The sequence below is a fragment of the Saccoglossus kowalevskii genome, chromosome 9 (assembly GCF_978046115.1).
Source record: "Saccoglossus kowalevskii chromosome 9, keSacKowa6.1, whole genome shotgun sequence".
Classification (NCBI taxonomy): domain Eukaryota; kingdom Metazoa; phylum Hemichordata; class Enteropneusta; family Harrimaniidae; genus Saccoglossus; species Saccoglossus kowalevskii.
This window is the reverse complement of record NC_140649.1, coordinates 24,529,274-24,548,287: the sequence shown is the minus strand read 5'-3', so window position 1 is coordinate 24,548,287 and position 19,014 is coordinate 24,529,274. Positions and strand designations below refer to the sequence as shown.

The following is a 19,014-nucleotide window of genomic DNA, read 5'->3' as shown; positions in this document are numbered from 1 at the left end:
AAAACACACTAGTTCCTGCTTTCACCACAGAGGGCGAGGCAAAAACGTCCAGTCTGGGTGATTTCGCGCTTACAGGGGATTTCGCATTAACACCTCTATTTCGCTATTTTTTTTTATTTAATTTTAAATTTAAAAAGAGATAAATCGCCCAGACTGTGCCGGTCTAGGTTAGGGCGAGCACAATGTGATGTTTTCTTACGCCATATAATATATATTACGTTATTCACTAGATACAGATTATTAAGAATCTCACTAAATCAGTGTAATTTACCTTGAATCAATGTTTAAATAAGATATTGAGAATCAAAAATAGACAGAATAATGGCAATGTCACAAAACTCGAAACTTGAACCAATAAGTCATCATGGAAGAACATGTTAGTGCTGGTTCGAAACAGACGATACAACAATTGGAATTCATTGTTAGCCCCCGACTCGCCGGTGGTGAATTGTTTGGCTGTTGATGATTCAACTAGCAACAATGAACAACTTAATAGGATAAAACTTAGTCTAACCATCAGTATTAAAAATATTATATAAATGGGACTTTTAATCTAAAAGAGAAAACACTTTCTACTGTCCTGGTTTTAACAATAATTTGCACTATAATAACAGAATGTTACCCATATGAAGAGTATATATTATATTGTAATTGTGTTCCTTTCTTTCTATTATTGCAAATTATAATAAATCACACGTAAATCATATTGGAATCTGATCTAAACCAAATCGTTTCCTAAAGTATTAATTTAATAATGGGAAGTTGTTGGGAAGTTGTTGCCTGCCCAAGTAATGGTGGTCATGACCATAATATTGATGATGCCAGAGCCGAAGGCGCACTAGCGCACAGTGCATTTTCTGTTACATATTCGCAAAGTGCAGCTGTTTTAGTTAAAAGGCCGAAGCGTTACAATTCTTGCACGCCATTGACTGAATGGTGGCGCTATCCATGGCTTTGTGTATCTAAAACAGAACGTGAAAGTATCACTCAAAATATTTATGCACCAATCAAAGCCTACCGTACACTCAATAAGTCGCGACGCTCATCGACTCATCTAAATTTTTCTAATCGCTAGGAGTCGCAGTGCGCATGGATCTACGACTAGAATAAACACATTTATTAGACGCGAAGATTCGATATTTGAACCGTTTGAGTTATGAATATAATGAAAATAATAAAATGCGATATCCGCCGACCTTGTTCGATTGGTCGTGGCACTTTTGTTCAACGAGTAGCGAGGTTCGAGCACTTGACATACACAACAAAAGATTATATATTATAATAAGTTATAAAGAGAAACTACTTTAATAAATGTTGAGAGGTAACCATTTATGATTGTTGTACAAGTCCAAAAAAAAAAAAAAAAAAAAAAAAAAAAAAGAATATTGCAGATCAGCCACCACTGCTGAGGGCATAATTGATTACTAGTCATTCAGATTGACACTCGACATTATTTCACCGTGCCGATTCTAATGATCTATATTTTAAAATACGCTTCATCAAAATTAGTGAAAATCAACCACGGGAAAATAGTATACTCTTTAAGCCATTCCATAATATTCAACCTCACGGTAGTGATTAGTTTATAATGCCAGTGACGTAGATAATAACATTCAAAGGCATTAATCTTCAGATAACAACCATGGCCCATTAACGATAATCTCACAACAATTGAAAACCATTCATACCTAGGGGGCCTTTCGAAAAACATTCTAAGTGGCCGTCAAAGTTGACTCACTCTACCATCCTTTAATAAGTTTCCTGCAAACTAAAATTATATTTGATGATTGTTACTCAAAAAATGTATGCATATGTAAAAACGAAGATCAGAGTGACGAAAGGTTACACTATAGAGTGAATGAATCTCTCAATTAAAATATATCACTAAATGTATTAGACTTGTTACTTCAATGTGCGCTGCACAGTGAAACGTCTAGCTCGATTACTGGGAGAGACAGAGTGCGAAGTTTACGTGTTTAATGCGCTCTCTTCATAGCTGTCATCATGAACAACTACATACTATTGTATATCCTATATGGGTGTTATTTTCAAATGTGCTTTCGGCAGGATTTAACATATATTTACAAATCTGAGAACAATTCATTCGCAACCATGGGGTTATTTTTAACTGTTCACCTACACGTTCACTTTCTTCTCCATAATAAGTACAGCTAAGTGTGTGGTTTTGTCTTCTAGTTACGATGTGCGATAACGCAATGCCAGGAACTGACCATTTTGAACCCAAGGTCAGTACATTATTGTCACCTGTTTCAACATAGTCGTTGAAATGTACCATTTTCTAGCTAGCCCCGCTGTCGACTTTGTCGAGCAGAGGTTGTCATATGAGTGATTGTCCCTCTTCGTCCGTCGGTGTCCAACTTTTTACTTTTTCAAATTCTTCTTGAAAACTACAAGCCTGATTGTTTTGATACTTAGTGTACTTTGGTAGACCTTTCTTAGATTTGTTCATTTTGTTATGATATCTTCTTTCTTGAATTCTTGTTAAAACGATTACTTTAGTATCATACATATGACTACATCAGATGGGCCAGCTTACATAATTCATTTTGTGATGATATCTTCAATTGTCAGTCTCATTACTCATCTGTTGATGTGCCCGACGTGATAAAGGAATGTCGTATAATAAAGAGCTAATAATATTATAAAACGTTCGTTTGTTTACCGTATAGGATGAATATATACAAGAACGACAGCGGAGAATAGTTATATTTAAAATTTCTATGACCACTACTGTGATAGGAACGGTATGTATTCTACTTGGCTTGTGGCTGCTGGAACCAGAATCGAGTGTGCAAGCTGATGTTCCAGGTAAACGCAATATCAGTCTGTAAAAGTGTCATTCAGATCACCAATATATGGTCGTAGTGGGCAGCGCAAAAGCTTCCTAAAGCTTCTTTAAATTGTCGTTTGAAATCTTGACTTATGTGTTGTGATATACTAATAGGTATATAATATGGTAAATAGGCTTGATATCAACATATTTTGTGTTGTCTTTGTGTTGTATTTCAGTTGTTTCCCCATGTGGAGCAGATACCTGTCTGAATGGTGGAACGTGTAGCGGAACCTATGAGGTTTACACGTGTTATTGTGTAGCAGGATTCACCGGAATTCACTGCGAGATCGGTAAGTTATTGATGCATGACCATTTCCAAAAATCTGAATATGAGATAATACAATACGATATTATAATATGTTTAATATTACCTTGTTGGCTGAAGCAAGGCATTTTATCCAACACAAGTATTTCTCGTTCCTAACTTTAAACTGGATATATTTACTCAAATATTTAACTACATGAAGATTGCAAAACTGTAATTGCAGAGTAAGTTCAACTTATTATTCCGCAATGTGATTATTATATGCCACATATTTTAAGCCAACCCAGGATAGACATATTATACTGTGAAATGCATTGGCATTTACTGGTACTAGTGGGAATGAAAGAGAAATGTATAACACGCATATAGTGTGTATTACTTGTAAGCGTTTTCAGTTTGAAAGAGTTCATAACAAATATAACACATTATACTGACAATTCCGTAACGCCCACGTGATAAAACGGTAATAAATGATAATTGAAATTCGTTTGACTTAAAAGGTAAACATTTATTATTGCTAAACGGAGTGAAATTATATTTTCCGATAAGATTTTTATTTGGCAATTTTGCTTATCGCCGAGCAATCCACAGTAGAAATAATAATGACCATTTTATTTTTGTTTCTCGTTTCAGAAATTGACGAATGTGAGTCTGGGCCTTGTGAAAATGGCGGAACGTGTGATGACCTTATCAACGGCTATCTCTGTAACTGTCAAACGGGATATGAAGGGATACATTGTGAAATACGTAAGAAAATGGGAATGTTTGAGTTTGTCACCTCTTTTCATATGAATCGACAAGTAAATTAAATTGGTTCTTTGAACTGGACTCCAGCACAATTGTTTAACGGACTGTGTATTTGTTTCTTTAACAGCCAATGTTTGTATTCTTGGAAATCCTTGCCTGAACGGAGGGACGTGCATGTTTATACCGTTAAATTACACTTGCACGTGTACACTAGGATTTACCGGCATTCACTGCGAAATCAGTAAGTTTATTATGAGAATTTTTTTTTATGAAAACGAATAAATAGTTTTCCCTACCTGGTGAAATTTGATAAATGTACTGTGCGAATTCAGGTTTCTCTTGCATTATATGTTGGATTGGTTACGCAAAGGCCATCGGTGGTATTCGACGATCTCCTTAGGCGATTGTTAACACGGCGATTATGTTACGTTTGAACCCGATAGACTCCAATTTATATCTCTATTCATGAACATGAAATAACGTTTCTTGTTCTGCATCGTATCTCAAGGCAGAATATACAATTTTGTAATTGAATAAATTTGCATAATTTAGCACCACTATATTATCACAACGACTTTATAATCTGCTACGTAGACATATTCAAAACGAAAAAGTAGTTGATTTATTTAACATTTCATAATAACACTACAATAAAGTCTTTCCGTTCTCGACATTGTGAAATTCTGAAAACAGCTAATTGTGACAAGAAAATTCAGAGATATATTATGAATAATTCATTACGACATGTATTCTATAAGCACGCCAATAATGTTCGATTTCACAAGAATATTACAAAAAAAGGAATAATTTGCTACATTCTTTATCTTTTTGCATTTCATTAGTCGTGATTTTTGACTGAAAGAAGCTGAATGAATGTACAATCTATATAGTGTGTACAACAACCCATGTATGGACAATAACATTAATAGATATAATCAAAAACGAAAGAATTTCACGATGTCGACAGTGGAGAGTTTATCATAGTGTTCATAGTCGCATAGAGTTCATAAACAAATATTTGCGTTGTTATTTCACAGATATAGATGACTGCTATCCAGGTGCTTGCTATGGTGGACTTTGTATCGACGGTATTGGTACATTCTCTTGTAATTGCACAGCTGGTAGGTGCTTATTGGCCACTTTTTGCACTTCGTATGCATGCGTAATAAAATAGGGAAGCTCCTTGTATTCTGTTAACTAAGACGATGGCTGTTGTTTTTGTTCTTGTGCCATTGTAACCTCTTTTTATTTCACACCACTCCCCTCATCGACACGAGTAACTTCGTATAATTACCAAAGATGAGTATTAGTAACTCAATATTATGATTAGCAATCATATTGGGTGATCGATATGCACATGTGATTCCGTTCCGTTCCGTTGTTTGCATGTCGCGTGTATGCATTATTTAAGTGCTTACTGACAGAGGCAGAATAGCTTACTATATTAAAGGACGATGGTCAATGGCGGCGCGTGCTGTTCGATATAAGACTCATAGCGACGTACGCAACGCGTGTGAAATACATTTGTTTACGTGAAATAAGAACACGCGCTGCGCGACGTTGCTCTGCTGTAAACATTAGAAAATATCGCATTTTCTCGCGTTCTCGCGTTTATGAAAAGATACAAATACTACTCACCCAGTCGGAAAGTTGTAAAACAACAGCTTCTATTTATCAAAATGTGTTTTTATTGATAGGACCTCCGATAATGAACGTAGCTGAGAAGAAATGGACGATTCAGTCAAGTACAGTCGGCACCAACTACGCTGACAGAGCGGTGGATGGTGTACTCAACAGTGATTTGGTAACTGGTATGTCATGCTCCTACACGGAAACTGAGGATGATGCACCGAGTTATTGGAAAGTCGATCTGGGGGAGATGCACTGTATCGCCGAGGTGGTCATTTTTAACAGGCAAGACTGCTGCTGTAAGTGCTATACTTGATCCAATAACATGATGTAATCAGGTGACAAACATAAAACAGCTAAATCATAGTCAATTGCATCCTTGACGTAAAATAATCATGATAAATATTCTCAACTATTATAGCTGAATGGATTATTGGTGCGCAGGTAATTGCTGCCGCCACGTACAACATGTCAGAACAACAAATATGTGGAAGTGTTGACCAGACAGATGTAGGTCACGACAGAATTGGTATTAGATGTCATCTGAGTGGTCGATATGTTCAGATTTCGTCGACCATACCGGGATATAACATTAGCCTCTGTGAAGTTCAAATCATGGCCCCAGATAAGAGCAGAGTTACAGTTTCAGTAACAATATAATTGTCTCTGTAGTTTTTGAGAACGCGAAACTAGGTGCAAAATAGTGGAAATGTGGTGTAAAACGCGAAACTAGGTGCAAAATAGTGGAAAAGTGGTGTAAAACGCAAAACTAGATGCAAAATAGTGGAAATGTGGTGCAAAGTGGTGCAAAACGCGAAACTATGTGCAAATCAGTGGACAAGTGGTGCAAAACGCGGAACTACGTGCAAAGTAGTAGAAAAGTGGTTCAAAACGCAAAACTAGGTGCAAAGTAGTAGAAAAGTGGTGCAAAAATGCGAAACAAGGTACAAAATATTGGAAGAGTGGTGCAACATGGTACAAAACGTGAAACTAGGTGCAAAGCAGTGGACAAGTGGTACAAAACGCAAAACTAGGTGAAAAGTAGTAGAAAAGTGGTGCAAAAATGCGAAACAAGGTACAAAATATTGGAAGAGTGGTGCAACGTGGTGCAAAACGCAAAACTAGCTACAAAATGCGAAACTAGGTGCAAATCAGTGGATAAGTGGTGCAAAACGCAAAACTATGTGCAAATCAGTGGACAAGTGGTGCAAAACGCGGAACTAGGTGCAAAATAGTGGAAAAGTGGTGCAAAACGCGAGACTAGGTGCAAAGTAGTGGAAAAGTGGTCCAAAACACAGAACTAGGTGCAAAGTAGTAGAAAAGTGGTCCAAAACACAAAACTAGGTGCAAAGTAGTAGAAAAGTGGTGCAAAAATGCGAAACAAGGTACAAAATATTGGAAGAGTGGTGCAACGTGGTACAAAACGTGAAACTAGGTGCAAAGCAGTGGACAAGTGGTACAAAACGCAAAACTAGGTGCAAAGTAGTAGAAAAGTGGTCCAAAACACAAAACTAGGTGCAAAGTAGTAGAAAAGTGGTGCAAAAATGCGAAACAAGGTACAAAATATTGGAAGAGTGGTGCAACGTGGTACAAAACGCGAAACTAGGTGCAAAACAGTGGACAAGTGGTACAAAACGCAAAACTAGGTGCAAAATCCAGCTTTGAGATTTGGGACTAAACTTATATGTAGATTATAATTGTTTTTGTAGTGGATTAACAAGCCTAAATTATATGTTTTCGTTCTCGTTCAGCAACTCATGTGTTGCATTCAACTGCAATATTATTTTGAATGACAAATATTTCATCAAATACTATATTTTATTTTATTATTTTCAGTTGAACGTCGGTGCAACGAGTCTAATCTATGCCATGGAGCCACTTGCAACCAACACGAAGACAGCAGTTATACGTGTGATTGTAATAGTGGTATGATTTCATTAAAGGGCGGTGGTCGTCACGCCGCGTCCTGTTCGATATGGGACTCATAGCGACGTATATAACGCGTGAAAAATACATTGTTTATTTACATGAAATTCGAACACGCGCTGCGCGACAACCACCGCGCTATAATTTATGTCTCACAACACAAAATAATTTGAGTTTTCAATAATTATTAAGTGTGAACTCAAATAGACATATTGACAAGCAAAAAAAAACTACAAACAAAATGATAGTGTGACGAATAATTGATAACATTCTTATCATGTTGATCTAAGGTGGTTTTATAGAAAATGTGGCTATTGGAAGGCTCGTGCGGCAAAGTAGTACCAGTCACGGTGGACTTGCTCCAAGAGCCGTTGATGGGAACACCAACCCGATTTATTATAGTGATACTTGCTCACATGCTGGTTTTGGAGACATGTTTCCATGGTGGCGTGTTGACCTGGCATTTCCACATTGCATTCAAAAAGTAAGAATCTACAACCGACTAGACTGTTGTGGTGAGTAAGAATTAATACATTATTATAAAAGTGTCTCTAAACAGTGATTCATTTGGTAATGTATGTCGATACGTATTCAGCTTTGTGCTATTACATACAAATCCACATTCAGCAAAGTTAATGAAATACTCGCTCCTACCCATCCCAGGTTCTTAGTTATGGACGTCACGTATCATCCACCTTGTTTTGTAATGTTTTCTCCATAACTCTTGTCACCGTAACTGTGAAATGTGACATTACAGTTACACTGTATTGGAGTTACTTACATAGTACATTGATTTTGAAATATACGCTACATAAAAGATGGCAGTATAAGCAGTAATTATGGCAATTTCGTCATTACATATACAAGTTTTTGTTCATGCTGTTTACATCATCAATAGTGTTTCAATCTCTAAACGTCTGCCGATAATACAGTTTTTTGAGATATTAGTTGTTCAAAATAACAAATGATTACCCAACCAATCACAGTTATTTCTATGAACAACATTTCATTCACCCATTTACATAACTAGTACGTCACAGAAGCATGCCGTCGCTAGAGGACGCTTATTATAGGAAAAGTGTGTTGTATTCTCGGGGCGACATCCGGGCATTTTAACCGCATGGCAACCATCACGGTGAAAACAAAGGTCGAAAACTCTCAGAAAACGGTACTTTGGGATGGTTGTTGAGACTCCCCTGAACAGTGTACAACAACTCAAAGTTGAGTTCCTGTTGTTTTCTCTAATTTTCACTGGCTCTTCTCCTGGCGTTCTCCGTCCCTCAGCATCTCGCGCAAAGCCCATAGAAATACGTGGTGCAGTGGTGCGCGTCTTAGCAACGTGGAACGTCTTGTGATGTAGCTCCGCCCCCGAGGATTGGACATAATAAATTACGTAATAGGAAAACACACTTTTACAGGGATGCGATACATGTATTTATTCACTTACTTGACTACTAGGTTTTCGATTAACTAACGGAAAAGTGTTTATAGGCAGTAGTTTGAACACTGATGACTCTGAACAGTGCGGGTCAACTATTACGCCATCAATGACGAACCAAGCTCAGTTAAATTTCATCTGCAATGCCGGAACAATTGGTCGATTTGTCACCATACAAGCATACAACTAGGAACATATGGCTCTATGTGAAGTGTTTGTCATGGCAGTCGGTAAGCAACTGATATTTGTTTATGCAAATTGATGTACACCATGAGTAAGCAATAGTTGAGGCATATGCCCCATTCTCCTTAGCTGCATATGCGTTTGCAGTTCAGAAATGTCAAGGCTGTAAATTATTATTTTTCTTCTTCTTCTTCTTCCACTGTGAGGACGTGTCTAAGAAGAGCTCCGTCATATTGACTTTTTTCTCAACTCTGCAAAGAGTTTGCCATACAAACTTTCTACTGAGTGTTCAGTAAGTGTTTTTCTCTGTTCGTACTTGGTTTTTATTGTATATTGTCATTTCTTTGGTGGTAATTGTTGAATTTATTTTTTCTGGTGGGTTCAGTGCAGCGGCGTGCCAAGATGGCCGCCCCCACAAACAAAACACCTGTGGCACTTTCACAAAAACATGCTGTGAGATGCCCGTCTTTTGAAGACTATTCAGTCGAACATTACGTTGTTGCTTTGGGTGAGGTGGTCGGAGATGGAAATATTATTGCTGCCTCACGTATGAATCATTCTGTCGTTGTTTATTTGTCCTCAGTGTCATTAGTTGAACAGGCAGTGGCGACTGGCATTGTTATTGAAAGTCAATTGATTAATGTGGAACAAATGGTCAAACCTGCAACAAAGGTTATAATTTCGAATGTTCCACCCTTTATTGGGAATAACAGTATTGCGAATGAGTTGTCAAAATACGGACGGGTTGTTGGTGGTTTCCGAACTATCCCACTTGGATGTAAATCGCAATCGCTAAAACATGTACAGTCTTTCAGGAGACAGGTTTTTGTGTTACTGAAAAAAGAATATGAACATCTTAATGGGCTAATACATGTTATGTTTGAAGGTCGTCCATTTTCTGTTTACATCTCCACTGATGAAATGCGCTGCTTTCATTGTAAAAAAACCGGGCATGTTAAAAGAAATTGCCCCAATCGCAATACTGAAATCACTGAACAAACCATAGAAAGTGTTACAGAAACTGTCATGGATAAAACTAATGAAAACAGTAAAAATAACGATTCCGAAGGCGGTAGAAAAAATCAAACTAAACAAAAAAAACATGCAGTGTGTGTCGCTGATGATGCAACAGGTGACTCAGAAATACTGCAGTCATCAATGAACAATGAAACGGTTGCTATAAACAATGAAACTACTGACAGCACTAAACAAATAAACGACATTGAAACTATTGAACACATGGATGAAACTGAAACTCAAAAAGAAAATAACGAAACTGTTACTATAAACAATGAATCTACTGACAACACTAAGCAAATTAACGACATTGAAACCATTGAACACATGGATGAAACTGAAACTCAAAACGAAAGCTATAATGCGACATTAAATACAGTAACTGCAAACAACGACAATATCTCTATTGATCCCTTTGATAGTAATACGAATCTTGGTGAAGACACGGTACTACCCCGTGATTCAACCCCCTCTCTTTTCCCCCCACCCTCAACGCCCGACCGTCCGCCCCTTTTGCCCCCAAAATCAAAGTTACTTAATGAAAGTGATGATATTGATACGTCTGATAACGAATCAATCTCATCGGAAGTATCCGACGATCACCATGACATCCCAGATGATAAACTGATACAATTCAGCAAGCTCATAGAGTTACTGGATAACATAAAAGGTTCAAAGAAAATGCTTGACCGATGCCTGGAGTTTTGCTCAAATGCGCGTTTACTGGGTAAATCATTCAGAAAACTCCGCGAAAATGGTCCTGTATCACTACAGGAAAAAGCGAGAATACATAAAATTGAAATTAAACTGTTGAGACACAGAATGTCAATCCAGAATCAAAAGAAATTATAATGATTGACACAGCTCTTATTTTTTTCTTGATGAGTAGCATAACTATCTCCACCTGGAATGTTAATGGCTGTCGGGACGCTTTGAAGCGTCACGATGTCTTCAACTATCTCAAGATTAATCACAATGCCGATATTTACTTTTTGCAAGAGACTCATTCTCTCCTTGGTGATGAGGCCAGATGGCAAGTTGTCTGGCGTGGACAGGTATTATTTTCACATGGCACTTCAACATCTGCGGGTGTTGCTATTTTAGTACCACCCAATAAGAATATTTGCATAAATTCATCACAATGTATTGTTCCAGGTCGACTACTGTGTGTTAATGCGTCCGTTAATGGGCAAAGGTACAATTTTCTTAATGTTTACGCTCCAACCAATGGTGTTGAGCGGCTTGTCTTTTTTAATAAATTAAAGAAAACCATTGATGAGCTAACTGGGAATGACCCGATCATACTAGGCGGCGATTTCAATTGTACACTGAACGCCGCTCTTGATAGAAACACGGTGTTTGAGCCACACCCCCCATCATCACAATGTTTGCGCAGTATTTTAAGCAGGTTTAAACTTGTTGACGCGTGGCGCCGCTTCCATGGCAACGCAATTAATTATACCTGGATCCGAGGGAGCAGCCACTCACGGTTAGACACGTTCTTTGTCAATAAATCACTCTCTTCAAAAATCACAAATGCTTCTATTGATTCAACATCCTCACTTTCTGATCATAAACCAGTCAAACTTGTTATGTCTCAAAAACAAGCATGCAACCGTTCTCCACATTGGTGTCTTAACACGAGTCTTCTGGAGGACGAAGACTACTGTGATATCATAAGTGATTTCTGGGTAAAATGGCAAGAACAAAAAGAAAAATATGCGAACATACAGTTATGGTGGGATATCGGTAAATATAAAATTAAAACACTAAGTAAACAGTACAGTATGAACAAAACGAAAAACTACAAACACGAAAAAGACAAACTACAAAATGAAATAAAAGATATTGAAAAACAGCTTTCCAATAATGTACACCTCACTAAAATGTATCATAGTAAAAAAATGCACTAAGTGAACTTAAGAAGATCGAAACACGTGGTGCAAGTATTCGATCTCGTCATCAACTTCTAAATGAATCTGATGAGTGTGCAAGTTTTTTTCTTGAACTTGAAAAACAAAAAGGTCATCATAGGTCACTCACACAGTTGCGTGACAATCACAACAACCTCATTGAAACCAAAAGTGGCATTTGTCATATGGTGAGGCAGTTTTATTCTGAGTTGTTCTCTCCAGACCCAGTCAATATAGAGGCCCAAAATGAACTTTACCAGGGACTCCCTCAACTTGACCACGACTCTGTATCTCACTGTGATCAGCCAATCTCGTTTGAGGAACTGTCTTTTGCAGTAAAAAAGGTTTCTGATGGTAGGACCCCTGGTATCGATGGGCTACCAGGGGAATTCTATAAACAATTTTGGTCCCTTATAGGACATGATTTGCACTCTGTATTGTTAACATCTATAAGTGATGGAATACTACCTTTGTCTTGTCGACGAGCAGTTGTGGCCTTGTTGCCTAAAAAAGGAGATAACACACTAATAAACAACTGGAGACCAGTCAGTCTGCTTTGTGCAGATTATAAAATATATACAAAATGTCTATCATTACGGATCAAAACGATACTTGGTGAAATTATTGATGTTGACCAAACTTACACAATACCCAACAGACAGATCTATGACAATATACATCTCATCCGTGACATTGTTATTTATGCAAATGAATCTCATATACCTCTTGGAATTGTGGCCCTGGATCAAACCAAGGCCTTCGATCGTGTAAACCACGATTATCTGCTTAAAACGTTGAATGCCTTTGGCTTTGGGCAACAATTTATTGACTACATCCAATTAATATATACTGGTACTCAAAGTATTTTCAAAATCAATGACTCTCTTACTGCACCTGTGTCCTTCCTACGAGGCATCCGACAGGGATGCGCCCTCTCTGGCCAGTTATATACCATCGCCACTGAACCCTTACTGTGTAAAGTGCGAAAAGAGAGTGGCATACAGGGCTTATGTATTCCACGATCAAATAAGCGTAAGTGTAAATTATCTGCTTATGCAGACGATATCAGCTTTTTTATTAACAATGAAAATGATTTTGAGAAATTGTCACACTGTATAAATCTGTATGAAAACGCTAGCAATGCCAGTGTAAATAAGGTTAAATCTCAAGGGCTTTGGGTCGGATCATGGAAACACAGAAGTGTTTCCCCCATGGGAATCAGTTGGAATAATGATGGCTTAAAAGTACTGGGAACGTACATTGGTAATAATGATGACTACACAAATAAAAACTGGGTGGAGTCTATTCAGAAAATAAAATCCAAACTGGACTGGTGGGGGCGCTATGCCTCTGCTATCTCATATAGAGGGCGTGTCATCGTCTTAAACCAACTTGCAGCTACAAAAGTTTTCCACCGTTTTATGTGTCTTTTACCCCCGGTATCTTTCATAAAAGAAATTGAAACGCTTTTTCTTGATTTTCTGTGGCAAGGACGCCATTGGATCCCAGCCAGTGTTCTCTACCTCCCATTAAAGAATGGTGGGCATGGTCTTGTACATATGTCTAGCCGTCTTAAGGCCTTCCGAATCCAATATTTGCAGCGATATTTGTATTCCGGAGTTGACCATCCATGCTTTTCATTCACAGATTACTTTCTTAAACAAATTTATAATTTTAACTACGGCAAACAGCTGTTCATTATTAATCTCCCCGATCTACCTCACACTGAAAATAGGTCATTTTATCATAACTTGTTGTCAGCATGGCTTGGTCAAAAACATGTACGTAAAGATGGACCAGTTCATATTAATGATATCTGTGATGAACCAATCATACTTAATGATAAAATAAATTATTTTACTGGAGACGAAACACTGTTCATGCAGAAATTTGTTGATGCTGGCATAACAACAATTAGGGATCTGATCCACAATAGAGAATGTCGGTGGTTAACAGTAACTGATATAAAAGACAGTGTCACAATCCACTCAACACGTCTCCTAGAAAAAATATTGTTTGACCTAAAACGGTCAATTCCAGATGACATCATAGCCCTAATTAATGCATACTTGGACAGCGGATGCATGCCCTCCGAACTAACAGCTCCATATGCTCTTGACCTAGTATTTGATAATGGTGTTACAGCTTTTAATATCCCATTACACAAACAAAATAAAGGTGAAGTATATAAATTCATAACAAGATCACAACTTCACAGTAAAATGCCCAATTATATTGACACCATATGGAGGGACCTCCTCTCACTTTCTGACATAATAAAGCCCAACTTTAAACTGTGTTATCTACCACCCATAACAAAACGGGAAGGTGACCTTTATTGGCGTATCATTCATGGTTCCTATACAACTGGTCACTATTTGCAGTCATGTAATTATCGTAACACAAATAACTGCTTCTTCTGCCAAAACCATGATGACTTGCTTCATATTTTTTTCCAGTGCCCTAGTTTAAATACACTGTTCAAACTTGTGAATGATCTCTGTAGATCTCTCTTTAATGATGACTTTCGAATACCCTACTGGTGGTACATACTTGGACCACCATTTCCAAAGAAAACCTCCTCAGGCATGGAAAAGCGACTCCATGCATTGACCAATTATATCTTTGCAATGGCTAAAATGGCAACACATTTATCACGTTGCAACGCATTAACTGGAGATAGCATAACAGATCCAACTGCCATATTTAAGCAGAGAATAAGATACAGACTAAATGGAGAACATCTATATTATAGTTTGACAAACAACGTGGATGGTTTCAACGAGAAATGGTGCCTGAAAGAAGCATTAGCCCATGTGGAGGATGGTGAATTGGTGTACACCGAACTAATTCGCGAGTAATTTGAGAGTGATAATGTGAACTTTTTAAAATATTTTTTATGCCTTATATCGCAAATTATCGTTAATACTATTCTCGTTAATTCACGCTTTTTTTAAACATGCTAATGTAATTTAGATTTTTAATGATATTAAATGGCACTTTGAAAAATCAAAAAAATCTTCTTCTTCTTCTTCTTCTTCTTCTTCTTATTCTTCTTCTTCTTCTTCTTCTTCTTCTTCTTCTTCTTCTTCTTCTTCTTCTTCTTCTTCTTCTTCTTCTTCTTCTTCTTCTTCTTCTTCTTCTTATTCTTATTCTTATTCTTATTCTTATTCTTATTCTTATTCTTATTCTTATTCTTATTCTTATTCTTATTCTTATTCTTATTCTTATTCTTATTCTTATTCTTACGTCCGTACAGCGAATGGAAGATTTGAGCTCATCTATCAAAAAAAGACGTGGGATGATGCAAATATTCACTGCGAGAATAATCAAGCTCACTTAGCAAACATACGAAGTCTAGATCACCACGATTACTTGGTTGATTTGATTGTGCAGTATAAGCGTGCAGATGAAACTGGTAATTAAACAAACATTCAAATGTATAGTGATACCTGAAATCACTTTCTATGATTGTGTCAAAATGTTATGCTAACAGCAAATTATGGCTAAGTGACATACAGAATATATTGATAAATTTCCGATTATACATATTATTTCATATTTTAGTTAGATACCAAGAAAAAGTAGCGTCAAATAATACGTATACTAATATCAATCAATAAATACTATGACAGAACCCCACACCCTCCCCATAGCTTTCGTTGCGTATGGAAGTTATTTTCACGAGTGATGTGGTGTATTCTGCGGCAAAATACACCACGAGTAACGCCGCAAAGTCGCCAGCAGAAACCTCCTGGTATCTCGATGTTGATGATTGCGGCTCCATAGTAATCCCTGATTTTACTGTGGGTGGATCTTCCGAGAGCCCTTAAGGTTTATAAAACTCAGTTTTCAGGTGGTCAATATACATTAAGTTCTCCAAATCCTAGTATTCTATGTGATGTACATCTAACATGCCAAAAATGTTGCTTAACGATTTGGACCGGACACAAATAGGAGACGAAAATGTGTTTACAAAATAAAAATAGTTCGGTAGCCAATGGAAATACCATGTTCATTTGCATATCGACCGTGAAAATACCGAAAACATTATTGCATGAATGATATGCAGTTTTAGCATTAGTTTTAGGCGGAATAAGTCACTGCCTAAAAGTACCATTGCTACTGTTCAAATTTCATTTCACTCGGCAAGTATATTCATGTACCCCAAGGGAAATATATAGTACTTCTAAATATTGTTTATTTCTGCTATGTTTCGAAAAACGGTACTCCTGAAGGGACTACTTTGTTTGCTCTCATACCTCATTTGCATATGAGGTGTGGAAATGCCGATTTTGATCTCAGGCCGGGGACGAATCAAAATAAATTGCAGTATATATGTAATAAATAGTATTATACATCTGTCACCGTAACGCCATTTTTACGGGGTAATTTACGGGATATTTTCATCCTACCATATTAGGAAATGCGAATTCCAAATATAGAATGATTACGCGCGTAAGCGTCCTCTAATAGTAAAAACAACATGGCTGTATCAGACAGTACACCGTCACAACGACCTCCGCTGCGCGTCGGTCGATACGTCCGCTGTACTGTCTTCGTGCAAAATTCAGATATATCCTCGTAATAACCACATAATATAAATATACAGGTACATTAAACTGCTTAAACAATGTCATTTCAGCCATAAAAATTAAACCCAATACTTATCTGCTGCCTTGTAAATAAAGTATTTGGTTAAACCCTGACTGAATCAAACAGTTCAATCATTTTACCGTTAATCGACAAAAATAAAGCGTTATTGATAATAGTTTTGAATTTGTATCTACTTAACAGATATTTATGTCACGTGTTATACCGAATTGTCTCATTCTATTCAGTATACTTTGGTTTATAAACTCGTTCCACGTCGTTATATATTGCAATGCAGTTACTCGAAGTTAGTTCTCAGAGACGCAAAGCAACGCTTATAAAATGTATTTGCACCAAACAAAAAGTCATATATTCCTCTAGCAGAGCGTCAAACAAATGCAAAAAAATTACATAATACCATGACGAACTGAATTGTCAAACAAATGTATACGTGCTTTTATGAGAAATAGTCAACACTCAAAAATGTGTTCTATACTCGCGATTAGACCAGTATGCGTGGTGATACCTTCAAAACGACCCAAACACTCTCATCAATCCGACCGCATTTAATTCTTGAACGAAATCACAACACCACCTACAATTCCACTAAACTGATAAAACAATCTTACCAAATCCGGTCACATGTCACATACTGTACCATTTACCGACACAAGGTTATATTCTGTTTAAATATTAACATATATTATTATTCACTTCACGTAGATTTTTGGTGGTTTGGTGGCTATAAAGAACCTTCACAAATGAAGTTTGTTTACACGGACTGGACACCAATGAAATATACTAACTGGGATAACGATGTCAGTGCAACAGATGGAAATTGTTCTAGGCTACAGTAAGTGTATTTTTTTTGTAGAAAAGATAGTTGTAAAAATCAATGGTGGTCTTGATTGAAAAAACGTAAACGGTATGTAGTTAGACGATTAACGCATTTAAATAATGTCCTTCTTTAAATAGGACCGTACATTTTCATTAGATTGGTTTGGAAAATTAACTCAGTAGTTTTTGTTGTCGTTGAATAGAAACAATATGAAATTGTTAAACAATGTTCACTAACACTTGTTACGATCTCCAGAACATCCCTTGAATACAAATGGGTTGCCGCTGACTGTATGGACCTGGGATATTTCATTTGTGAATACGAAGGTTAGTTCACACATAATTCGGTGTTGAGAACATGCAATCGAACACTTATGAATAAGAAGAACTTGCAGTACCGGACAAAAAACAACGTAGCAAGAAATGTTAGAAATAACTCTGCTATGTTCAACTATTTGTTTATTGTAGTAAAGTATATATGTTTATTAAATGATAATTGTAGTTATTTTTTTTATTTTTTAGGAAATGGTATTCCTGTATAATGAGCATTTTGTGACGATAACAATGATCTGTTAAATAACACTAGAATAACAAGTATTTGACAGTATGAGTAAATATATAATAAAGTAAATTTGTGAATGTATATCGAATTTGTCTTCATTGCGGTTTGCATTGTTTAATATAGATAATTATACACCGACCAAGCGATTGTCAGCGGGCAACCAATTAGAGACCACGTTTCAGGTGGTGATTAAAGAGAGACAGACCACGCTATTCTACTGGCGATAATTCCTCACTGCAAACTACAAACACAGCTGGCCTGAAACTTTCAATTTGTTGTTGAGAGGGTGAAGTTATTTTAAGCGCTAAAGCAGGCTGCGTGCTTGAGTAGTCAGTGTCAACAGATGGTGGGAATTAGAGAATGATTTGTTGATGCGGGAAATGATGTTGACTTGGCCTAATAAATTAAAGCAGCCAGTGTATAAGTAGCTAACACCACGTGACATTGACGAGTTATTTCCTGATACGTCTTCATAACACCCGTCTTTCACGTGGTGTTTTCTACACTCATTCCATTCCTTCAATCAAGAAATTAATAACACACAGCAAGTGGTTTAGATTTTTTGATGACATTATGGAGGTTGTTTCTGCTCTATATAATAAATTACAATGGATTGGGGACATTATGTGATCTAGGATAATTTGGAGAATCCGTGCATAAGTGCGTAATCATTAGCCGCGTTTTAAATTTATTTATGATATATTTCAATTCATTAGATAACATTCAAATTTGTGGCGTATTTATGTTTGGGGTTAACCCACGTGCATATGTATTTTTGTTTCAAATCTCTTCATGGTAATTACTCAATGGTGATGGTAGTATTGTCCTTGATGTAATGATGTAATACACTTTATGCAAACACATTGTGTGTCGTGTCACGTGGTTGGGTCTGGCCTCTGACACCGATGGTCATTGCATTAATTCCAGCAATAAATCATATAGTGTATTTAATTTGCTATACTGTTGTTTCAACTGAAGACTGGTTCATATCGTAATATCAAACCTTGTGCTTCTTTCGATTCGTCCCACTGCTATAAAAAAGGTTAATTT

General features: G+C 36.9%; 1 protein-coding gene across 1 annotated transcript; it reads left to right on the top strand.

Moving 5' to 3' along the window:
- The first annotated feature begins 8,814 nt into the window (after positions 1-8,814).
- LOC144350644 (tetranectin-like protein) lies at positions 8,815-18,045 on the top strand. Its single transcript, XM_085503324.1, has 4 exons — positions 8,815-9,089; positions 17,289-17,418; positions 17,659-17,729; positions 17,925-18,045. Exons 1-4 carry the CDS (start codon positions 9,056-9,058, stop codon positions 17,942-17,944), a joined length of 255 nt encoding a protein of 84 aa, XP_085359450.1. The 5' UTR covers positions 8,815-9,055; the 3' UTR covers positions 17,945-18,045.
- Positions 18,046-19,014: the final 969 nt, after the last annotated feature.